Source organism: Dermochelys coriacea, chromosome 4 (assembly GCF_009764565.3).
Source record: "Dermochelys coriacea isolate rDerCor1 chromosome 4, rDerCor1.pri.v4, whole genome shotgun sequence".
NCBI lineage: Eukaryota > Metazoa > Chordata > Testudines > Dermochelyidae > Dermochelys > Dermochelys coriacea.
Genome location: NC_050071.1, coordinates 143,582,293 through 143,607,627, shown reverse-complemented (window position 1 = coordinate 143,607,627; position 25,335 = coordinate 143,582,293). Strand labels below are relative to the sequence as shown.

The 25,335-nt window shown below is 52.4% G+C and overlaps 1 protein-coding gene across 1 annotated transcript in view; it reads left to right on the top strand.

Moving 5' to 3' along the window:
* The window catches only part of LOC119854738 (shootin-1-like), a 45,224-nt gene that overhangs the window by 9,259 nt on the left and 10,630 nt on the right, over positions 1 to 25,335 (top strand). Inside the window, 12 exon segments of the mRNA XM_038399746.2 lie at positions 4,117 to 4,177; positions 9,788 to 9,882; positions 11,117 to 11,273; positions 15,411 to 15,508; positions 16,720 to 16,801; positions 18,391 to 18,485; positions 19,758 to 19,904; positions 21,556 to 21,595; positions 21,598 to 21,702; positions 22,694 to 22,797; positions 22,799 to 22,827; positions 24,211 to 24,260. Of these exon segments, the coding sequence (XP_038255674.1) occupies positions 4,117 to 4,177; positions 9,788 to 9,882; positions 11,117 to 11,273; positions 15,411 to 15,508; positions 16,720 to 16,801; positions 18,391 to 18,485; positions 19,758 to 19,904; positions 21,556 to 21,595; positions 21,598 to 21,702; positions 22,694 to 22,797; positions 22,799 to 22,827; positions 24,211 to 24,260 (1,063 nt within the window).

The following is a 25,335-nucleotide window of genomic DNA, read 5'->3' as shown; positions in this document are numbered from 1 at the left end:
TTTTCTGGTAGACTTTCCTCAGCTCCTTAAGTTTCACGCGGCACTGCTTCGGGTCCCTGTTATGGCTTCTTTCCCTCATACCCTGGGAGATTTTCACAAATGTTTTGGCATTTTGAAAACTGGAACGTAGTTCTGATAGCATGGATTCCTCTCCCCATACAGTGATCAGATCCCGTACCTCCCGTTCGGTCCATGCTGGAGCTCTTTTGCGATTCTGGGACTCCATCATGGTCACCTCTGCTGATGAACTCTGCATGGTCACCTCTGCTGATGAGCTCTGCATGGTCACCTGCAGCTTGCCACACTGGCCAAACAGGAAATTGAAATTTAAAAGTTTGTGGGCCTTTTCCTTTCTACCTAGTGTGACAAAGCTCTGGGTCCCGCGTTTCCTGGCGGATTTCGCTAGCCTCAGAGTCTCACCGTGACCCTCCACGTTACCCTTCTCTCTCTAGAGCCAAGGGTCACAATCTACTGAGCCATTTTCATCATAAGCCGGTGAGGGAGGTGAGGAGAAGTTATCCTTCCTTGCACAGTCTCTGTTGTCTCCCAGTCTCAGTGATTAATCAGGGGGCAAAGGTGGGGGGGGAGCCCGGGCCCACCCTCTACTCCAGGCTCCAGCCCAGGGACCCTAATAGTATCAGCTATGGTAGCTGACCTTTTAGAAATATGACATGTACAATTCCCTGGGCTACTTCCCCCACAGCAGCCCTCACTTCCTCAAGCTCCACTTAAACCTTACCTCAGGGCCTCCTTCCTTGTGCCTGATATGGTGTGTACTACTCAGCCTCTCCAACAGCACAACTTCCTCCCACAGCTCCTGACATGCACCCCCCACCTGACTGACTGGGAGGCTTTTAACTAGTTTCAGCCAGCCCTTGATTGGCTTCAGGTGTTCCAATCAACCTAGCCTTCTCCCTGCCTTCTGGAAAGTTCTTAATTGGCCCCAGGTGTCTTAATTGACCTGGAGCAGCTGTCATTTCACTTATCCTGGTACCAGGGATTTTTTTAGCCTGGAGCTAACATATCTATCTCCCACTACTCTTCCATAGCCATCTGGCCTTGCCCCGTCACACTGGTCAGTGCATCTGAGTTGAGAGTGCTGTCCCGAGCAGTCACAATGGAGCCCTCTGGGATAGCTCCCGGAGGCCAATACCGACTAATTGCATCCACAGTACCCCAAATTCGACCCAGCAAAACCGATTTCAGCGCTAATCCCCTTGTGGGGTGGAGTAAGGAAATCGATTTTAAGAGCCCTTTAAGTTGAAAAAAAGGGCTTCATCATGTGGACGCGTGCAGGATTAAATCGATTTAACGCTGCTAAATTTGACCTCAACGCCTAGTGTAGACCAGGGCTCAGTCACAAGTACTGGCTGACCTGCCCCTCTCCACTGTTTAAAGACAGAGCTGATTAGGCTCCATAGATAGTCTTTTGTTCTGTTAAGTGACCATTACAGCTGAAATCACTGATGATCACGTCTAAGTGCTAAGACCTGCGGTGGGACAGTGTTTCTGTGGCAGAAACGGCCCAGTCTGCACTAGCAGTGAGGTTCCCCCACTGAGAGCTCAGCTGAAATCACGGAGAGCTGGTGAAACCTCAAGAGACCAACTTGCAGAGGTCACAGTGGCAGGTGGCAGCAGAAGGTGACAGCGCAGGGCCATTGGCAACAGAATCATAGAATATCAGGGTTGGAAGGGACCTCAGGAGGTCATCTAGTCCAACCCCCTGCTCAAAGCAGGACCAATCCCCAACTAAATCATCCCAGCCTGGGGTTTGAAGGCCTGACCTTGAAAACCTCTAAGGAAGGAGATTCCATCCCCTCCCTAGGTAACCCATTCCAGTGCTTCACCACCCTCCTAGTGAAAAAGTTTTTCCTAATATCCAACCTAGACCTCCCGCACTGCAACTTGAGACCATTACTCCAACAAAGCGATGGAGTGAATGGTGGCACAATGAACATCAGTGGCCAGAGCAAACAGTGAGTAGCTGGAGGAACAAGCAAGGTGCCTTCTTGCCCCCAACCTGGGAGGTGAACTCATGTGAAAGCACCTCTGAACTCTGAGTCTCCACTGACCAAGGACCACACCGGTGAGTGTTAATGACGCTGTTAAGAATGCTGGAGACACAACACAGTTCATGTGAACAAACATGGCTGTGGCATCATACTTTCTATTTAAGCAAGAGATACCACATACTACAAACTGGAGGCCAATGCTAAGTGCATTGTCACTTGTTCATCCTGAAGTTGAACACTGGTTCCGAAAAAGACCAGCAAATGCTCACTATCTTTCTGCAAGAAACTCAGCTGACTGACTAGAAGCATGTGGTGCAACAGTGAAAAACTCAACAGTTGAAAAAGTGAAGAACAATGTCACCACATTAAAAAAATTTGCATACATGGCTGATGAATGCACCAATGCAAATGGGCATCAAGTATTAAGTCATTTTGTACGTTATCTTGATGTCAGGGGTAGGCCTATAGATGCATTTCTAGATGTTCAAGTTATAGAAGACACATCGGCTGCATCTGTGACAACCCACATCTTAGAAGAGTTAAATGTTTGTCAATTGGACCCCAAACAGATGGCTGCTTGTGCATTTGATGGAGCTGCAGACTTCTCTGGAAGACATGGTGGAGCACAAGCTTTGCTGAGAGAAAAGTGTAACCCTAGTCTCTCCTATACACACTGCAGAGGCCATCTACTCCAACTAGCACTAGTATGAGCGGAAGACTCTTCAAAAGACATTTAAAAAGCTATAAATGTAATGTCTTCATTCTATTTTTTTTTCAGCAAGAGTCCAAAAAGACTGAATATCTTGGAAAATATAGAAGATACACTGGGACTGAAGTTCAAATTAGTCCAACCTGGGAAAACCCTCTGGCTTTCTCATGAGCGATCCTTGGCTGTTGTCTTAAAATTACTCCAGTGGTTATTACTGGCTTTGGAAAGTATCTACCAAGATGGGATGGCTCTAAGTAGTGAGGCTGGTGGATTACTTTTGCTACTACATTCAGAGAAGACTATTGCCATTCTCTCCCTTGTAAGTCTACTGTTGAAACCACTTGGGTCATTAAACAATGTCATCCAGGCATCTGCTACAACAGTAGTAGATCTTTGTCCAGCAATAGGAGCTACATTTGGATCAATCAGAGAGCTATCCACTGAAAAAGTACTGGAAGAAGCAAAGACTTCAGTCCAAAAGTTGACTAATGAAGGCATTTATATTGAATCCTTAAGTGGAGAGGACAAGAAGTGTTTGTTATGACAACTGAAAAAGGACACAGACTTGATTCTTAAACATCGACAACAGCAACTTCTAGATTCTACTCACCCTCTACGTAGTTTTTACAGATCCCTGTCCTATAAAACACTGACAGTGGAATGGAGTGAGGCACTACCAGCAATGGGGCTGCCATGTGCTCAGGACAGAATAGAGAATTTGAACACAGAGTGGAATATCATACGATGAATGAATGAAGATTTGACTTCAACTTCTTTTTTTATCATCACTAGTGGCTCGAACGGATCTTTGTGCTCTGTTTCCTGGGATGAAAAAAGTAGGAATTCATCTTTTGCTACTCCCAGTCACAACAGCTACAGTTGAGCGTTCTTTTTTCATCATTGAATAGAATTTTGTGTTCTGAAAGAAGTCTACATCTCCCCCAGAGGCCTCCCTTCCACTCACAAAGCCCTCCACCAGGACCAAAATAACTAACCCAGCCTGGCACAGAGACGGTAGAGCCAAGGGGACTGACTATGGGGCAATAGTCCCTCTCTCATGGCCCTGTGCCATGGGGGGCATTGGACGAAACACAAAACCAACATCCTGATCAGTCACGGTCAGTGAAAATGACTAAGCCCCAGAGCAGCAGGTAGCCCACTAGTCTTGACCAAATCCTAACACGTGTGACTACGTTTCCTTCCTCACATCCCCTGCAGTTTTTATTGGATATAGGATCCTTTGCTTCCTGTCCCAAACCATGGCCCGGTGTTAAACAAAGGTGCCATGCATCACCCCAGAGGTGGCTGCTTTTGAGTGGTGGGTGAAGTGCTTTGGGATCCTTCGGGACAAAAGAATGTGTAAATGAAGTGTTGTCTCCTTGCTTTTGCCTGCAGCATGAGGTCCTCCACCAGGAGAGGGATGAAGCTAAAGAGAAGCTGTCTGAGTTTGAGCAAGGTGAGTCCTGTTCCTTGGCCTCCCTCTTCTTCCTCTCCTTCCCCCCAAAATTCACGGGAGTGAGATGCAGACAATTATGAGGCGTGTAGTCTCCAGGCTCATTAAAGATGGCAGGATATGGAGGCTGGGAAGTAGATAGTGGGGCCTGTTCTCCTAAAGCCAACCTCCCACCTGTGCAGGCAATAGGGCAGCAAGCTGGGAACCAGGAGACCTGGGTTCTCTCCCTAGCTCTGCCACCGACCAGCTGGGTGCCTTTGGACAAGTCACATCGCCTGTCTGTGCGTCAGCTTTCCCCAGCTACGTGTCTGTATCGCATCCAGCACAACAGGGCTCTGAATTCAGTCAAGGCCTCTGATGCTACTGTACCATGGTCAGAGTACTGGTTAAGCCAGGCCACGGGAGATTCTAACCCCCATGTTGTCCAGACCTGTTCCTCTCATCGGACAGCCTGGAATGAGCAAAATCCTGGTCTGGCAAATCCATTTTTTCTGCCTACCGGACAAGCTGTGGATTAAAGCCACGGTATGCACTGACTGCTCAGTGTACCTGACCTGAGGATGACCATGAAATCTGACTTTCTGCCTGAAGTTCCTTGTGGCCACCGGGGGATACCTGGGAAAACAAATCCTGTTTGCATGTCTGGCTGAGCCATTCCATTCCTCCTGCAGCTCAGTATCATAACTCAAGTTTATTACAGCAGGGACCCTGGGCCGACCAGAAAGGGGGGCCCCATTGTGCCAGGCGCTGCACAAACACCCTGACGTCAAGGACCCTGCCCCATAGAGCTGGCAATCCCAGGGTACGTCTACACCAGTGCTGGAGCTGTAATTTCCAGATCGGGATGACATATGGGCGTTACCTTTGTTCAAGCTTGTGTGCTATAAATAACCAGGATACTACTTTGGGTGGCTAACCCGTCCCGCCGCTCACACCACCCCATCAATGTGGTTATTTTTAGCACTCTAACTCAATCAGAACTAGCCTGGGTATGTCTGTTCAAGCTGAAAATGACACCCTTGGCTTCAGTGTAGACGTACATTAATGGACCAGACAGACAGCCGCCTCCCACCCTGCCCTTTGGGAGCTATGCACGGTCCACTCTGTGCACTCTGCGGCTAGAGAATCGGGGGCCCTTCTGCATCACAGGGAGGAGAGGGCTGAGCTGTGAATACGTGCCCCACGGCTGCACAGACAAGCAAGCCCATGGTGCTAGGAGCAGGACTATGTTCTAATCGGGTTCCCTGCCCAGATACGTGGGATCTATGCTGCTCCATTACCCCCTTTCTCTATCCTGGGATGGTCCATTGCACAATACCGAGTGTCCCCAGTGGCTTTCCAACCTCACCCTTTGCTCTGATCTCCCGCACCCTCTCCTTGAATAACCAGGAGCTGCCGATGGGTCCTCGCCTGGGCAGCTAGGGGAGAGCTCAGCCCAACGCCCATCCTCTTTTCACAGGAGCATATGGATATCAACCACCCTTATTTTAAAGGAGAAAGCATCTGTGGTCATGCTGTTACCTCCCATTGGGTGGGCAAACAGACCTCCCCAGCCAGTAGGGATCCCCCATCATCCTGCTCACTCCTAGAGATTGATAAAATAAGCGGGCACCAGACATGTCACATGTGACTTCTTATACATGCGTGAGGGATGCTGCCCCCGGTGATTGGGACCACGGGGAGGGCTATAAACCCACTATCGGCAGCAGCTGACAAAGCTGCTTTGTAGCTCAAGTCGGAGACCCGGGGTCCTGGTCACCTCCCAGCATGTTGAGTGATGTATGGAACAAAAAGACGGTGGTAGAGACAGGGACTGAATCAGTTGTTGGTGGGGAGTGTGGGGCAGTGACTGGCTGGTGAGGACAGCAGGATTGTTCTCGGGGCGGCCCTAGGGTCTGGAGCCCCAATCACACACACTCACACTGGTGAGCAGAACCAGATCAAGCCGCAAGCGGCAGGTCAAGCTCTGGACATGCCCCAGAGACTGGGATCATTTTGCTTTGGGCCCATCTGTAACTGCCAAGTGTAAAACACAGCTGCACTGGCATTAGGCTGCAGGATACCAGGCCAGGAAGGATGGCCTCTGGGCTGGTTCTAGGGGCAAGCAAGCAGGGCATTTTCCCTGGGTACCATCTTCCTGGGGGGTGGGGAGGGCATAGCACTCACCTTTTTTTTTTTGGCTTGGTTCTGATTGGCTGGCTAGTTTTGCTCCACTGATTGGCTGGCCTTTTTTGCTCAGCTACTGGGGTGCTGAAGACATTTTCCACTTGGCTAGCAAAACAGCTAGAGATGCTCCGGGATGGCTAGTGGGTAGGGTGCTGCACTAGGACTCTACAGACCTGGGGTCCAGTGGTGGCCTGGGACATTTTTGACAGACGAGGCACACATCACAAAATAGTCATTTCCACCCCCACCCAATTTATAATTGAATAGCTATTATTATAAGGCAATTTTTAAATACACGGAAAAGAATCATAAGAACAGCCAGACTGGGTCAGACCAATGGTTCACCTAGGCCAGTCTCCTGTCTTCCCGCAGTGGCCAATGCCAGGTGCCCCAGAGGGAATGAACAGAACAGGGAATCATTGAGTGAGCCATCCCCAATTAATCTCTTTACAGAGAGAGAGAAAAAAAGAGCAATTCCAAGTAAAAATAGTTTAAAAGTCCCACAACATTTTCATATTAATTTACATATTGGCTTAGGCTAAAGTCCTAAACATAAATTGACCTTGTTCAGCTACTGTACATGCCTCTGCTTAAATTGAGTGTGAATTCAAATAACAGACTGCGGTTGCTATGGTCATTCTAATATACCCCATCAATTAAAAAAAAGCAACATTAGCACTAAAAAAAGTGCTCATATAATTTATTAGCAAATCAGAACCTGAAAATCACATATTGTTTAGTGGAATATTCACCATAAAGACACAAATACGATATAAAAATCATTAATTCAAAAATTTCAAAACAAACAAGGCAGTTTGTCCTGGCGTGGCCAGAAATGGATAGTTATACATCCAATAAGGGAGACGGAAGCTTATCTAATTGATAGTGAAGCTCAGTCTGCCTTTCTCTATTTGAGACAAAGCATGCAATAACGTCACTGGAGCTGGTGCAACGTTGTACTCAGAGCATCACAGCTACATACATTTCCCAGACCTGAAGAAGAGCTCTGTGTAGTTCGATAGCTTGTCTCTCTCACCAACAGAAGTTGGTGCAATAAACAATATTCCCTCCCCCGCCTTGTATGATTATAGAGAATGTCGGTGATGCTGAAGATGTTACTGTAGGAGTATGCCAAGAAAAGAATCTAGAAGTTGTTTAATTTTGCAAGGCATCCTATAGCGTGTCGCTAAGATTCTCCATCCCAGTCACAGGCACTGAACATCTCTTGAAACACCTTGCCCGGTTTCTCACTTTCCAAGACAATGGCATGTAGAGTCTGCTGTTGAACTGCACCCAGGGAAGGTCCTTCTGCCCACAGTTTGGTCCAGCAGTTCACTGTGGTTCCTGGAGCATGTAAAAAATGTGGAGAAGCCTTGCAAGGTTTCAAAAAAGCCACAGGTTTCTTTCATACACTGTGCCCCTTACTAGAGAATTAGACTTAATCTGCATGCAAAACAGTGCACAAACAATACTTGAGGAACCTTTTCTTCTTAATTAGGGCTTTCAGACCTCCCAGCTCACCAGCCAGCGCTCCAGTGCCATCACACGATGGAGACACAAGTTTTGTAGTCATATTCTAATATCCCTGAATCCGCAACCTGCTTCAAAGCAACTGCATTTCGATCTGAGCTGACATCTTTAAAACCCATGAGCTTCTCTTGTGTTTGCCTCTTCTTGTTCATGTGGCGCAACACAAGTGAAAGCTGGTTTAAGTGAGAAAGCTCGGTTGTTTTGTCTATCTCGCAAGTGAACAAGCTACACTCTTCAATCTCCTGGTCAATATAGGGTGTTATTTCTTCAGCCACGCATTCGAACAATTAATTCTGAATTGTCTTTCTTAGGCTGGAAAAAATGAATACATTTTTCTGCCAATAAGCCTTCAACCCCTTTTTGTGACAAAAAGCAATAATCAAAATGTTCCTTGAACTTACTCTGGCTGACAGATTCCTCCATCTCACATTGGCCACATAATGCAAGTTCTTGACAAGATAAAACAACTGAAATATCAGCTAGTTGCTTCAAAATCTCTCTATTCTTCCTGAATTTCTGGTTATGCTCCAAGACAGCAGGACACCTTTGCCACTAAGCAGCACATCCGTACAAGTGTTTTCCTGCTTTAAGCATTTCAAGGTAAACTTTACTTGTCATGTGCTCTTGTGATGAGCCGTGTAGAGACGCACTTCGTGACAGATTTTTCAAGTCACAGGAGCCTTCATTAGCCCAAATGGTTATTTAGCTGAAAGAAGCAAATATAAGAAGTAATAATACAATATGTTACTCCCAGCACTGCCTGTTAACCATTTCTGGATGCAGCACCAGATGTCTGAAATTGCCACATTCTTTTCCCATCTTTCTTCAAAACTGCCAGTGCTGGTGTTATTTTGCCTTCCTTATTGATTGAACGTCTCTCTTCTTGATATCTTAATGGAAATCCTCTTTTTCTCAGGTCCCACACAACATCAAAGCTATTACTGAAACTTTTAACATCTCACCAATTCCAAATATATGTCACCAAGTTCTGAACCGGCCTTAAGGGCTACAATCCTGCCATGGCCTCACCAAGCAGTGGTTACCACAGCAAGGCCATTATAAAGTGATGCCCGAGGAGGGGGATAAACTGGTAACAATTCTGGTAACAAGGCAGTTCTTGAGGCACTGTTATGGGGTGTCTACCCCACATGGGTGTAGAAGGGGTTAACCCCAGGAGTGAGCCATGAAGGTTAGTCCTCGGAGTGCGTTGGGTGCAGTCAATCAGGGAAGGGCTGCAGGGAGCAACCAATCAGGGCCCAGCGCTCATATAAAAGAAGCTGCTGGACCAGAGTCAGTCAGTCATAGCCTGGAGGTCAAGGAGGGAGGACTGGATTCCTAGCAGATGGATGGAATCTATCATCATGGACAGAGCAGTTGCTGGTGGGGACTGGGGGAGCCAGAGGGAGCTCCTGACTGGCTGCCAGAACTGATATGCTGAGGTGAGGGTGAAGAAGGTGCTGGGGCTGCGGTGAAGTGGCCTGGGGAAATGTAATGAGCAGTTGAAGGGGAAGTAGCATGTGGTTGCCATCTGCAGGGTCCCTGGATTGGGACTTGAAGTAGGGGGCAGGACCGGGTGCCCCCATTTGCCACTGGAGAAGTGGCCTGATGAATGGACTGATGAAAAGGGGGTGGATCACTTGATGATTCCCTGTTCTGTTCATTCCCTCTGGGGCACCTGGCCCTGGCCACTATCGGAAGACAGGATACTGGGCTAGATGGACCTTTGGTCTGACCCAGTCTGGGGTCTTATCATCTTATGTACTGGGCAAATTCCATGAAGGAGCGTGGGGTGGCCGTGATGGGACTAGAGCCGGAGGCAGGCTGTGTGGATGGAGCGCTCTGTTAGGAGCCCTGTGTTGGGGGGTGGAGCTGGGTGCTTGAATCCTGCCTCTGCCAGCTTCCCCTTCTCATTCACAGCATCCCAGAGGCTGCTGGCCGAGCTCTCGGCGCTGGAGGTGGAGTATGAAATTGAAATATCATGTCGCAAACAAGCCGAAGTCTATGCAGCCCAGGTAAGGGCCAGGGAGCCGCCAGGGCAGCGTTAGCCAGCTGCCAGTCCTTGCTCCCCACACGGGGCCAAAGCAGGCAGGGGAGGGGAAGCAGCAGTCACATCGCTCCTCAGACTGATCCCTGCTTGCCTCCCAGGGTGGTCAGACCCAGTGCTGGGGCTGCTTGAAACCTGTCCAGCTAAACTGCTCTTTGGTGGAAAACTGGGGTTTCCACAACATGAAATGGTTTGCAAAGAGTGGAAAACAGAGACATTTTCTGCTGGAAAACCAAACACCCCCAACATTTATTTGGAAATGTTGCCATGGTGCCCCCTGGGAGTTGTAGCTCAGGTGTCTCGCGCTCATTCTTGGCTACAGGCTGGACTCCTCAGCTGGACTACATCTCCCATGATGCACCATCTCCTGTGACTCCCTGAGAGGGGAGATTATGTTGAATTATGGGAGATGTAGTCTGACCAGGGAGCATGGCTTTAGAGGCAAATGTGAGCATGAGGCACCTGACCTACAGCTCCCATGAGGCACTGTGGCAGCATTGCCAAATCTACATACTTTTGTTTGGCTGAGATCTTTCTGGAATTCAAATTTCTGCTGAAAAGTTAATTAAAAGCCTCATCAAGAAAATGAAATTTTCTTAATTTTCATCGGTTTTCCTTGGGGGAATTTTACAACTAGCTGTACTTTATGATGCAATTATTATCGCTGTCTGCAGTGCAAGCAGGGAAAAGCCAAACAGCATCTGACACCTGGGGATGGGATAAAGGGACACAGATGAGAGAGAAATTGTTGGAATTGAAATGCAGCCAGTTCAAAAGTGAGAGGGGGGAAATATGTTGTCACAAAATGCACAGTTGGCTTGTGGAACTCATTGCCACAAGAAATTATTGAGGCCAAGAGCTTAGCAGGATTCAGAAAGGGACTGGTCAGCTATGTGGATAAAGAGAACATTCAGAGTTGTCATAATAAACCCTAAAAATATAACCATGGGTTTCAGAAGGGGGTTTTAGTGTATGAGACACCAACTATAATGTGCTAAGAGGAAACTTTCCTTTCCTGTGAAGCAGCTGGTGCTGGCCACTGTCTGAGACAGATTCCTGGGTTAAATGGTCTTTGGTTCTGATCCAGTCTGGCCTATGTTCCCATTTCCTCTGGTTGTAAGAGACGCTCCAGGTTCTATTTCCTGCAGCCTCTCTGCCTCAGTACAAAGGGCTCTTGTCTGTTCTTGCACCCCGGTGTGTAGGTGAACAGGGAGAACAAAAAGCTGAAGCGGATCAGCGTGGCCCTGCTCCCCATGTTGAACCAGCTTCCCGAGGATGTGCTGAGTCTGGCCACTGAAGTAGACTCCCCCTCTGACCCAAGTCAAGATCCAGCATATCCATATCTGCAGCAGATCAAAGGTGAGTTGCATGCCTCTGCCCCAGGGTCCCAGACAGAGACTTGGGAACAACCAGAGAAGAGGCTCTCCCCTGGGAATCCAGTCCAGGTGTTTACACTGAGCCAGTGCTGGGATGGGGTTTGGGCATTTAGCTAGGGCTGTGGGGCAGAGAAGAAACCCCATGGCTAAACTGACTTTGGACATAACAGTGCTGCCACCTGGAGATCCTTGCCTAGGGAGTGGTGTGAGGGGTATTCCAGGATCTAATTAATCTGAATCCAGTTTTTAAACTTGGATGCTAATATAAGGTCTTTCGCTTTGCGGTTGAGACACCCAGATGCCAATTCAGAACCCTATTGTTATAATTTATTGCTTGTATTACTGTAGTGCCTAGGACAGTGGCTCTCAACCTTTCCCAATAACTGTACCCCCATTGAGGAGGCTGATTTGTCTTGCATACCCCCAAATTTCACCTCACTTAAAAATGACTTGCTTACAAAATCAGACATAAAAATACAAGTGTCCCAGCACACTAGTACTGAAAAATTGCTTTTACTTTCTCATTTTTACCATATAGTTATATTCCAATTGATTTATTTTATAAATCTTGTACTTGCATGTCAGTGTATCACATATAGAGCAGTATAAACAAATCATTGTATGAAATTTTAGTTTGTACTGACTTCACTAGTGCTTTTTATGTAGCCTGTTGTACAACTAGGCAAATATCTAGATGAGTTGATGTACCCCCTGGAAGAGCCCTGCATACCTTTGGGGGGACACACACCCTGGTTGAGAACCACTGGCTGAGGAGAGCTTGTCATGGGCCAGACCCTGGTGCTGTTGTGTTGAGAAGTGGGGGGGGGGGGGCGGAGGGGGAGAGAGGGGAGTGTCTCGGGCCAGACACAGGTTAAGTTTAGGACACCCATGTTCACTTTTATAACAATCAACCCTTCAGTGAGGTTTGGATTTTAGTGTCATGTTATGGCTGACGACTCTTTTTTACCCTTTTACTGGAGTCACAGAAAGAGAGAGGACAACAGTTAAAGCCTTTGAAATGTAAAGTCTCGTGTAAGACTTTCATTGTAACAATTTCCCTTATTTTCTGTCTAGAGAGGTTTTTATAGCGGGGAACATCCGGTTTGACAGCCTTTTCTATGGCACAGACGGGCTGGCCCCATGAAGAGGGAGCAGACCCAGTCCACCAGTGCCTGGTTAATTGCTTTCTAATGGGACTGGAGAGAAGACACCTGGCCCATATAAAGGGTCAGGCGGCAGCTGGGAAAGGAGACAGGAAGGAGCAGATGGGGGCTGGCAGGCCAGAGAGCAGGCAAACTAGGTGCCCCCAGAGAGGAGTTATGGGGAGCAGCTGGGTGGAGACAGCTGGAAAAGCTCAGGGTCAAGAGATCAGCGGAGGGAGATCTGCCTGCTGATGTCTTTGAACCCAGGGAGACGGAAGGTCCAATAAGGGAATAACTCTCTAGTTGGAGAGAGCCCAGTAGGGGCTAAGAACATAACCCAGCATGGGCAGAGCTTGGTTACTTTGCATTTTTGTTAAGCCTTGGGTGGGTGTTTACTTTATGCGTTTCATTTGGGCTTTGGATTTGGGTACAGGCCGTCTGAGAACCCGCCACTCCAGCTGAAGAGGAAGGCGGAAGAAGAGCCTGGCTTGGTATTATGGGGATGGACTCCAGACTTTGACTTTTGAGGGGTTAGTTTGAAGCATTTGTGTTAATAAACTAGCCAGTAGCAAGGGCATTATTGAATTAAAGAGCAAATATGGACTTTGAGGAATTTAATAATGGGGAAACTGAGGCAGGGGTCCTGTGGGGCTATCTCCAGCCAGGAGGGAGTGCTCCAGGAGGACCTGTTTTGTTACACTGTCCTTGTTGCAGGGATAAGAGCAAAGTTTAGTTTTGTTGTAACTGCTATTGGAGTCAGCTCCTGTTTTCCTTAAACAAAAGACACGCAAAAGGGGAAGGGAAAGAACAGCACAGAGATAAGATGCAGCATCTCTCTCTGGTGCTGACGCTCTCTGCTAGAGAACACACAGCCCGACACGTGGCCTTATCAGCCACTCAAGACCTGGCAAACTGTTAGCAACATTGGGCTGCGGAAGGGGTTGCTTTTAGCCACCTCTCGGATCGCAGGGCTGCACAGGGTGGGACTGCCAAAGTGGCTCAGCCAGACCCGTATTGGTCAAAGGCAACCGGAAAGTGTGAGGAAAGAGAAGAAATAAGAGATGACACACGAAGGAGGGGGTGATAGCAGGAACCTAGTCTACCATCCCAGGAGCTGTTGAGGATTTAGCCAAGGCCGGTGAAGGAGGTGATCACGTCTGATTCCCTCTCTCTGGCCCGATCTGGTCAGGAGGCCTTTCAGGACTGGGACAATGAAAGCCCAGTGGTGTCATGGTGCATCCTGGGAGATGGTGGAGGTGGAAGCCATGATGACGAAGCTAGCTCCTTCCAGTCCATGTCCCCTTGCTTCTACTGAGTGACCCCCCCCCCCACACACACCCTCGAACAATGGCCCGGGAGGGACACAGCCTCACCCCACTAACAGGAATCAGTCAAAACACATCAGATTTCAGCTAGGCACATGTTTCACCAGCTTGGGGATTATTCAGCTTGTTGCCATGCCAACCTGTGAGTTCTTCATGCAATGCACAGTCAACCAGTGGAACTCCTTGTCAGAGGATGTTATGAAGGCCAAGATTATAACAGGGTTCAAAAAGAATTAGGTAAGTTCATGGCCGATAAGTCCATCAATGACTATTAGCCAGGATGGTCAGGGATGGTGACCCTAGCCTCTGTTTGCCAGAGGCTGGGAATGGGTGACAGAGGATGGATCACTTGATTCCCTGTTCTGTTCATTCCCCCTGGGGCACCTGGCACTGGCCACTGTTGGAAGACAGGATACTGGGCTCGATGGACCTTTGGTTTGACCCAGTCTTGCTGTTCTTATGAGTTTACCTGGAGCTCAGCAGACCCCTTAGCCCAGCTTTTTCAATGTGAACAATCCGGTTTGACCCAGGCTCTGTCTCCAGCTTTTGCTGATTTACATAAAATTGTTTACAAGGTGCAGGGGGACTTGGGCACTGAGCCCTGACGCCAGCGGCCCAGTTGCTAAATCAGACTCCATTGGTGCACTTCAAGGAACCCAAGGGGTGAAATTCCAAGGGTAGAGGTGACTGAAAACCATAGCTGGGGATGCAGTTGGGCTAAGGGCATCCATGCCAGTCTGACCCCAGGCAGGGGGCACCGAATGTGCCCACCACAGACAGAATGGGGTACAAGGTACCGAGAGAGAACAGGCTGAAATCCAATCCCAGGCAGGTAGGAGCTATATGCAGCTGCTGGCTGTTAGGTGGCTTATGTGCACTGAGTTGGTGGGTCTCATTCCAGCTCCTAGCAGACAGGCAGCCACATCCCAAAACCCACCCTGGTGCTGGGGCACTGCTTAGAGAGGCTGAGGACAGCCTGGGCCGTGGACACTGACTTCCCTTCCTGTCCGAGGGGGGTTTTCTCCAGGTCAGCGATGGTTATGCGTCCATTACCTTCCACCAGGTCCATGGTTGTGTTTCCATTGCCTGCTGGACATGGCCTGCAGTTTCCAGAGCTGCCAGGATGGCACCTTTCCCCTGGAACAACTTCATTCTGTGGCACGGAAATGCTTGGAGGAGCCAAAGGCCTAGCTCCCTACTGGGCACCGTTCATATGCCGCTCTCTTCCCCTCACAGCCCTGCCCCCTTAAGCCCTGTCTGACCCCACTCGTCCTCTCCCTTCACAAAGTTCAGAGACGGCTAAGACGACTTTACTTTGGAGGCAGCATGCTCTAGTGGATAGAGCAGTGACCTGGGTGCTCAGTGAGCTCAGGCAAGTCACCGCCCCGTTCTGTGCCTCAGTTTCCCATCTGTCAAATGGGGAGGGTGCTAGTGACCCACCTTGAGGAGGTGCTATGAGAGCAGTGGATGACAAGCAGTCTAGCAGAGCTATCAGTCTGAAGCACACGCTGTGCCCTAGACCGAGAGGGAGGCCCGTAGACACAGAGCGGACGTGGCCCTCCACTCAGGCCTGGCTGCTATAGGACCAGCGTCTGTTGCACGAAGCAGGGAGAGAGAAGCCGTCTCATTTTATTTCCCTTCCTCTGTCTCCAGATTTGCAGGAAAAGGTTTCCAGGCTGCTGGGGGAGAAGAAGGAGCTCACCATCCAAGTGCAGGAGCTGCAGAGCCAGATCAGAGAGCTCAGGGAGCAGGTACGGTGCCAACGCCAGACCCTCCTTGACGCTCTGCTTGGCCGTGATGCTCACTTAGCTCAGCAACTGCTGTGCTGAGCCCACTGATCCCTGTGCTGAGCCCTCTCATCACCTTGTGCTCCCCTGTCTGTCACCGCCTGTCTGTAGCCTGACTTGCTGATTGTAAGGTCATGGGGGCAAGGGCTGTCTATTCGTTCTGTGTCTGTACAGTGAGGTGCTCGGTGCTACCATAGTATAAATCAATAATCGGGACACAGGTGGCCAGCTGAGCTGCTGCATGCTGTGGGCCTCATCACTTTCTGGTGTATGTCTGAGGGGATCCAATCCCAAGCTTCCCCCTAAGAAAATAAAGGCTGAATTCCTCCCTGGCCTTGGCTCAGAGCCCCAGGGGGCTGGGAGATTCTGCCTTTGTTTGTGCCCAATGCTGGGGCTGCCCGGGGCAACTCCCCTTCACCACAGTTTAGAGCAGCCTGGGGGCTGCCCTGAATTGCACTCAGCTACTCACGGCCTGTACAGGCTGCTGCTGCATCTGGGAATTGCCAGACTGCAGCTGAGCTCCGGCTCACCCCTGGAATGCCCCCAGCATGCCAGCTACACTGGCTCCATACCTGCTGGGGACCCCCCCTCCGCCAGGGCTGTTCCCCATGGGCCTAGTCAAGCTGGCCGAAGGGCCCTTGGTGCTTGCAGTAGCTCAGTCTAAGCCACTGGCTTTGGCCAGCACAACCCAGCAGCAGTCGCCTTTCACAGCAAGAACTTTTCTCCTGGGGCGGAATGATGGCTTCAGTATCGGAGCTAATGGCAGAGGATTTCACACAGACCCTCCCTGAGCTCCAGTATAAACTCAGCCCCCCAGAGCCCAGTCCAGAGCTCGCTCAGTGCCACTCTCAGCCTTCAACCTGCCTTAGGAAGCTGGAGACCCCCTAGTGCAGTTACAAGCCTTCCCGGTGCCTGACTGTCCTTGCGGCTCTTTGCTACTGCTTGGGCGCAGATTCCCTGGATGTCTGAGCTAGGGAGGGGGAAGCTTGCCAGATCCAAAGGCCTCTCTGTGCACAGGCCCCTGCCCTCCCTGGGGTGAACGCTGCCCCCTACCCATAGCTGCAGGGGTTGGATCAAGCCCAGGATCTGCTCAAGCCAACAGGCCACTGAAGTCAATGGGGCTGAGTTTGGTGCAAATAAAGAACCGGCTACAAACACCCTGTGTCCCACTGCAGGTGGAAGAGGAGCGAGCAGAGAGGGGGTCCCTGCAGGCTGCAATGGACTGGAGTCACAAGGCCCTGAAGAAGTACAAGAGAGGTGAGTCCACCGCACGGTCGTGGCAGAACTGCTCCAAACTTCTCCGGTGCCGTGTTTCCAGTGAAACACTGGCCTTCCTGCCACACTGAAAAGTTTCCCCAACTTTTTTTTTTAATTTCTCTTTTGTTGTCCAGTGAAACCACCGAATGAAAACTTTAGCCCTTTGTTTGTTTTTTTCCTTTGTTTTTCAGTCTAGCATTTTCCCTTTTTTTCCATGGCAAAGGGGGTGGGGGAAATCAGAGAAATAAGACATGCACGCGCAAAGTGACTCAGAACATTTTCAAAAATGAATATTTTCAGTACAAGGTTTTCTCAAGGGGAAAAAACCCTCCTGGTAAGTAGGAACTGGGCCTTTTGGAAACTTGTGGAATGGAAATGCAATTCCGAATTTTCGAAATGTTTCACAAACATATTCCCCCCCCCCCCCCCCCCACACACACACACACACACACACCCCTTTTCCAAGCCCAGGTCACTGAGCACAGCTTGGGCCAAGTCCAGCCCAGCTGTATCTCTGCTGCTGTGGGTGGAGTTTCCTGGGAACCTGCTCCCATGGGGTTTTTTCCTTTCTTTGTCCTGTCCCCTCTGCTTGCTCCTCCTTTCCCATTCCCATCTGGTTCATTCCCAGAGCTCGGATGGAACTTGGGGGGCAGAGGGGTGGGATCAAAGAGTTTATTTTGATGAGTACCTAGATGTTTAGCTGTTGTGCTCCAAAGCACCTGTGTCTGTGAACCACACATCCCACCAAGCACCTGGTGAAAATCCGTTGCTAGAACTCCTGTCTGAGCCCCTCAAAGAACCTACCTGTGGGAGTTATCTGGCCCCCATTACTGTCACACCTCCCCATCTTTCATGTATTTTATCTTCTTCCCACGGCCCCTGTGAGGTAGGGCAGTGTTACCCCATTGTTCAGGCACAGACTCAAGCGACAGCTACATGGCAGCTGGAGGTGTACTCTCCAGCTCAGGTAGACATATTCACACTAGCTCTGATAGCTGAGAGTCTCACCTGACTCCAGGATCTGGGGCTTCACACCCTCCCCCAAATATCCTGAGAATCGGGGTTCAAGCATGAGAGCTGGCAGCCCTGCAGATCAGGGCTGAGGGGCATCAACTGAGCTGGTCTGAGCTATAGCTCCCTGTTAAATTCACCCCGCATTGTGTTTATTGCAGCCACGCAAGGGACACACCCTTGGAATCAGCCTGGCCACGGTTGGAGGGGTGGGGGGCACTGGTCAAAAGGAAGGAGGGTGCTTACTGCAGGGTAGAGTCTTGGAGCAGGTCACTGTCAATACAGTGAGGGCCAGGCAGTTGGACCAGGTCTAAGAGCTGCTGGTGTATTACTGATCCTGCAGTTCTTACTCGGGCAAACCTCCCATTGACGTTGGTGGAATTTCTCCCGAGGGAGGAGAGCAGGATCAGACCCTTGTCACTGCCCAAGCCCATGCGGGTGCAGCCCCTGTCGAAGCCAAGGGTTGAATTTGCCCCCGGTGTGGCACGGAGCTGGAGATTGGGAGGTTGGTGCGGTGGCTGGTGCTCCGGGGACGCATGTGGGCAGAGGCTGGCTGACAGCTCTTCTCTCCTGGGCAGTGTCCCAGCTGGTCACTCAGGAGTACAGCGAGGCCATGCAGCAGCTGGAGCTGGAGCAGGACCTGAGGCAGCACGCAGAGACCTTTGCCCACAAGGTACAGGGTGGCGAGGGCACAGCGATCTCCTGTCCAGGGGTGCTGCAAGGACCAGCAAACAGTGGGCCTGACGCTAGGAATAAGGAGGGTCACTGGGGAGTGCCAGGGCCCAGGAGGTCAGGGGACAGTGGATGGTCTGTGCGTGGGAAGAGCTGCTTGGCCCTGGGATAACGCTCCTCAGCTCTGCCTTCCTCTCTCCCCTGCTAGCAGCAGTGGTTCTTAGCGGGCTGGGGCAGAACACCTGAGCAGGACAGAGGGGCGATGCTGATGTCTCTGCTCCACTCCACCTAGGGCTGTCCCTGAAGCCAAGCCAAGAGCTGCCCAGATCCTCCCACGATGCCCCAGGCCTGTCCCACACCCCAGCTGCAGTGACTCTGCCACTCTCCTTAAACGCCTACTTCTCCTGCTGGCAGCTGCAGCTCCTGCACTGCCTGCCTTGGATACCTCATGGGTATGGGGTGCCCCTCTCCTGCACCCCAGCCCCATGTCACTGGCCTCCCACAGCCTCTGCTGCCTCGGAGAAGTCCAGGGGTGAATGGGTTCATGGCTATGCAAACATTACACCAGCTTTGGACTGGCACCACATTCTGGCCTCAGTGACACCTGTGCCAGCCTAGCTGCCATTGGTGCATTCCCCTAGTGCAAGTGATTGGCCCTAAACTGGACAGCAGAAAACAACGCTGTTCACAATGCCCAAGAGGGACTAGGCCCCAGCTCCCTTGCCCAGAGCCAAGCTGGCCCAGCAGAGCTGATGGAGACAGACCCTGGCTCCCTGCCCCACAGCCAGGCTGGCCCAGTGGGGCTATCAGGAGTAAAAATATGAATTCCTGCCTCTCCAAGTGCCTGGCCCAGGGCGCACTGAAGTTAGTGGAAGCCTCCTATTGCCTTGAATGGGCCACAGGACTGAACACATTCCACGCATTACTCTCCAAGCGCTTCCCAACGGAAGCATTTTACAGACGCAGAGCAAGCCCCAGAGAAAAGAGACTTGCCCAGGGTCACCCGGCTGGTCAGTGGCAGAGCGGGGGATGGAGCCTGGTGACTGCTCTGTTCCAAAAGCAGCAGAGAGTCGCGCCATGTGCTGCCTCGCCCAGCTGTGACACCGGACTCCTCTGGGGAGCAGAGCTGGGAGGGGCCGTGGGACCAGCGGCTTTGCTGCGTCGAAGCCAGCGTTAAAAGGCGGCTGGGTCACACAGCCAGCGGGCTGAGTTCAACGGCGGATACGGTACCCACGAGCCCTCGATTGAATCTTCCCTGATCTCTTGGGCGCAGATGCTGGTGAAGCAGAAGGAAGCCAACAGGCAGAGCATGATCCTGCTCCAGAACGTGGGACCCAACGCCCAGCTGCTCCAGGCCCTGGACGAGGTGGCTGGCCTGACTGGGATGCTGGAGGAAGCCAAGCAGGAGCACCAGAAAAAGGTTAGGGACTGTCTCGGTAACCAGGGATGGCCTGGGCTAACCCTGGCATTCGCCTGGGTCATCAACACCCTCCCCTCCAGTATCTGCTTACTGAGCTGTGGGCCTCTCCAGGGGGTGCCGCCCATGGCCCCTCCCTATAGAGCAGCAGGGACCTTTGTATGGGCCCATGAGACCCAGCTGCCTTCTGCTCCATAGTGGTGATGGGGTGGGGGTGTCGGGCCATGAGCTGCCCCCTCCCTGGAGACCCCAGCTGCTCTCTGAACGGCCTAGGCCATCAGGAGTATCCCGCTGCAGCTTGGGAGGTCCCGGCACCATGGGGTAGGACTGGTTGTCAGCCCCTCCCTCTTCCCTTCTGGAGCCCTGAGGCTCCGGGGCTGGAGGAATTGGATTGTCAGGGTTCAGGGCCAGCTGCACTTCAAACTCTTCTCTGAGTGCTCCCTCCCGGGTTGGGCCCCAGGCCTCCACCTGCCTCGGGTGGAATCCTGCCCCTCTCCCACTCTCAGGTCTGGCCCTGTGAGTCTGCCCTTCGGGCGCTGCCACCAGCAGGGAATACGGAGACCCAACAGCCTCTTCCCCCCAAGTGCTGCTGAATAGCCGCAGTCAGGACACGGCCCAGCAGAAGGGTCAGCCCACGTCTCTGTCATCGAAAGACGCAGGGGGATGTCTGCACTGCACGGTAAATCCAGGTCTGGGGACCCAGGCTTGCGACTCGGCGTTGCCGAGTGTCCACCCTGCATTGTAAACCTGGGTGTACAATGGCCAGACCCAGGCCTCACAGCCGTGCTAATGCATCCACACTGCACTGCACAGGCCTCCTGACTCAGGGCTGCGGCTTGAGCTGCGTCCACACTGCAAAATGACAGGGCCTGGATCTGGGTCACAGCAGGACTTGGGCTCCGACCCACCCCCCAGCAAGGTCCTAGGACCTGGATCCTGAGCGCTCACTGGCCCAAATCAGACTTGTGTGTGTGGACAGAAGTGGAGCTTGGGCTCAAACCTTGGGCTCAAACACTATGCTTAGTGTGCAGCATAGACATACCCAGGGAGGCCTAGCTTATCCCAGACACCCTCAGATGTGGGCATTGGGGTTCAGCCTGCTCCCCAGCAGTCCCTACCTCCCCCTCTGCCACAGCAACTGGAGACTGGCTGTTTATCCCCCACACCCCACAAAGTTCTTTGGTCCAGTCTTTCCCACTCGGATCCTCCCTGGGCTCACAAGCTGGCACCCCTGGGCCAAGCCGGATTCTCGAGCTTAGCCTGGTGGCAGGGAAAATTGCCAAGTGAATGACAGAATGGTTCCATATGTCCTGCTAAATGGGGCGATCTGGTTAAGGGGCCCACTCCTGCATATGCCCAGGTCACCCTTGCTTGACTGCCCCCCCAGTGCGGTCCTAGAGCAACCACACAGACAGATGGAACGTGTAATATTGTATGTTGCAGGCAGCCCACGGGTGTCCTGAGTGACCTCGCTCCCAAGCAGCCAGGCCTTGGCCGCAGCACACGACCCCTGGTGCTGGAGTGGTTCCTAGGGTGGATGGCCAGGGAGCACCGTGTGTCTCTCAGGTGGATGACTGGGGGCCTCCTGGGCTGGACGAGGCCAGCTCTTCCAAACCCTCCTGCCCCCTGCACGCCTCTTCTCTTCTGCCTTCAGGTGAAGGGTCTGGAAGAGCAGCTAGAGGAGAGCCAGAAGGAGCTGGCGCAGTGCGAGCGGCCCTGGCTGCAGCCGAAGCAGAGAAGCTGGAGCTGGGGAAGCAGCTGCACCAGGCGGAGGAGAGGAACATGGAGTTGGAGGGGAAAGGTACGTGCTCTCCTCACTGCTCCTGGGCTGGCCTCTCCACCTGGCGATGAGCACCCAGCCCTCGCTCCCTGCTCTGGGCCCCCAAGGCGGGCCCAGGTGCTAGGCGGGTCCAGCTGGGATCTGACGGACACTCCTGGCGAGGGGGCTGGCTGTCCATGCCAAGGGTCTCTCCAGGCCCACTCACGAGAGGGTGGTATTAAAGGGGATGTTACAGCTGCTGGACTCCAGTGATGCAGTTCAGAACCTCAGACCATCCCCCGGCCCCCACGTCTAAGGCTGCGCAGAGCCCAGAGCTGGGGCTTCAGTCCCTCTTGCGGACGAGACCCCAGCACTAGAGCTGGATTTCAAACCTCTCCGAGCTTCGGGGGCAAGTAGATCCAATGGGGGGGGTTGTTGACTTGGGCTGATCTCTTTACTAGCTCGACCCCATAGCCTCACCTCCCATCCCGTCACCGGGTCCTACCCCTCCCCTCCTGTTTCTCCCATCACCCAGCCCTGCTTCCCCACCCGCTATTCCACCACCCTCCTGCCTCCCTTCTCATGTACAATCACATAGCCTCTGTCAAGCCCTCGCTCTCAGCCCTGAACTGAAGTGGTGCATTTCTTAATGCAAATTAGCAGCTGGAAACAGAACGGGGGAGCTAGCACCATGTGACCAGCCAGCTGTCCAAGGCCAGTTCTCCACGGGCCAGCATCTCGGGGGGGGCTGACATAAGAATGGCCCTACTAGGGGGAGGAATAGCTCAGTGGTTTGAGCATTGGCCTGCTAAACCCAGGGTTGTGAGTTCAATCCTTGAGGGGGCCATTGAGGGATCTGGGGCAAAAATTGGGGATTGGCCCTGCTTTGAGCAGGGGGTTGGACTAGATCTCCTGAGGTCCCTTCCAACTCTGATACTCTGTGATCAGTAACAAGGGTCAGACCGAGGGTCCTTCTAGCCCCGTGTCTGGCCCCAGGAGCTCTGAACGTATTCCTAACTGCACTCGGTTTCAGTGACGTTACTAGAAGAGAAACTGGAGACGGCTGAAGTCCCGCCTTCTGAACCTGATTCGCCAGAAGTGGCTCCTCCTCCGCCCCCGCCACCTCCACCACCTCTGCCCACTGCCCGCATCTTCCGCCCCCGTGGAGTAAGTGCCACCTACAACCCTGACCTTCCCCTACAGAGACCGCTGGCCCTAAGGGAGCCGCTCCTCTAGCGGGGCCTCAGCAGCTGGCGCCAGTCAGAGCCCAGTCACTAGGCGGCGGACATGGCACACTCCTAGTCCGTGGCACTGCATAGCCCGTGCTCAGGGTTTCTGCCAACCAGCAGTTCTCAGCCTTTCAGGACCCATAGGTAGCCCCCGATGGCCTTTCATGAGCCAGTCCACAGCTTTAGTGCAAAAGCCATCTGGGTTAGTACATACTTCTTACCCATGATATACAGCATGCATGTTCATGTAAAGAGCTAAATAAGTGCCCCGTGCACCCCATAGCAGCGGCTCCTGTCCTGCAGGGCTTGCTGGGTGTGACTCCCCCCTCCAGGCCTTGCAACCTCCGGGTGCTGCAGGTTTTGGCCCTACCGAGGACCAGCCAGGCCAAATTAGTGTGGTGGCATTGCAACCCGGCGCATGGGGTCGCAGCGCCACACACTCCAGTTTGGCCCGGCCAGCCTGCATCATCATGACGGAGGGGCGACTGGGCCAAACCTGAGTCGTGCGGTGACCTCGTGCGCTGGGTTGCAATGCCCGGAGTGGGCAGCAGAGCCCAGCCAGCCCATTGGAGCCACAGGAGTTGCCACTGCAACACTCTCCTGGGGCCCCCAGGCAGGACCGCCCTGGACCTCCCCTCTGCCCCCCTCCTTTGACACATTCTGGCAACCCAATTTTGGGTCGCGAGCCACAGATTGAGAAACCTTGCTGTGAAGGCCTCGGGGAGGCGTGGGGAGCCCGGGGGGGGGGCGGGAGGAGGGAATGAATCATGCAGCCTTTTCCCTTCATGCTGCCTGGCTCAGTGGGAAGTCCAAGGGTAGAACAGACCAGAGACAAGTGTCCCCGTTGGTTGATCCAGGGACCCCAGACCCCTCGTACATCAGCAAGGAGTAGTGGGGGAGCCTGCCCTGCTACAGATCGCTGTGGGGGGTCTTTCTCTGGGGCTGTAACCAGCAGTAAATGCAATTTACATCAGCTCCCTGCCCTGTCTATTGCTCTCCCAGCCTCGGGTCCCACACTGCTTCCCTATACATTCATGCTCCTCACCCTGCCCGATTCTGTGCCTGCCGACAGGGGAGACATGGAGTTACTGGGTGGGAGGACAAAGGGTGGAGTTCTGGTGGGGGCATCAGCTGTCTGGGAGGTGGGGAGCAGAGATCTGGGGAAAGGGGAGCATTGTGGGGGCTCCAGGGAGCTGGGGAGCATTGAGGGTGTGGCAGTCTGGGAGAGGATGGTGGGGTCGGGCTGGGAGCAGAGAAGGGGCCAGGTGGGACCCTGAGTGCTATCCATCGCAATGTCTTCATACTTCTCTCTCCTCTTCAGTCCCCTTTTGATGATCAAGCAAAGGAAGGGGATGCGGCAACAGAAACCCAGTAAGCCAGCCCTGACAGCCACCTGACTCCGACTCAAGAGGCATCCCTCGCGGCACTAAAGCCGAATCCCCTGGCACTCCGGTGGCATGGGAGCACGGCACACTCGAGTGTTCTCTCCCGCTGGGCGCTGACCTCTCCGCATTGAGAGGGAGGGGATAGGGTGCAGGCAGTGTATCATCCAGTCTGTCTCCTGGAGGGCCATGGGACTCTTGGCTGAAACCAGCCCGCTGCTGCAGGGCTACAGCGAGTTACTGGCTGGGCGGCGTTTCAGTGGTGCTTGGGTGCTGCAATGAATGTACTGAACAGGGCCCAGATGGTCACAGCTGCTAAATGGGCAAAGGGGAAAGGTGGTCTAGTGGCTACAGTGCTAGCCTGAGACTCAGGTTTGAGTCCTTGTGTGGCCTTGGCCATCACTAAGGCCCAGATCCTCCAAGGTATTTAGGCACCTCACTTTCATTGATTTTAACCATTGGGCCTGAGTCTTTGTGCCTCAGTTTTCCTACCTGTAATATGGGTTTTGAGAATAAGTACATTAAGACTGTGAGATACTTGGGGGAGGGGCAGATAAGTACCAAAATAGATACAGATCCACAGGGGATTAAACCAGTGTGGAAGGGATTCTTCAAGTTCCTCTGCTCAAGTGCAGAGGATGCTACTGGAATATGCAGCTATACAGGAGAGCAGCTGGGCTTGTGCTTGAAGCACACATCCAGGAGTTCTGCCACTGGCTTGCTGTGTGTACTTGGATAAGTCTCTCCCGCTCTCGGCTTCCCCGAGGTAAAAGAGGGTTGACGATACCTGCATCATTCTGACGGAGGGTTGTGAGGCTGGTGCGTGTGTGACGTGTTTGGAGATCCTCAGATGAGAGACGTGCTAGGATGGCAGTTCCAGTGTAACGCTTTGTCCGAGTGGATCAGCTCTATGGCCCATCTCGCTCAGGATCCTGTCTCTGACAGGGGCCAGCACCAAATGCTTCAGAGGAAGGTGCAAAAACCCCACCGTACAGATGTGGGACAATCTGCTTGCCTTCCCCCCCCCCATACACACTAGGTCTCATCCTGGTCTCTAGCAGAGA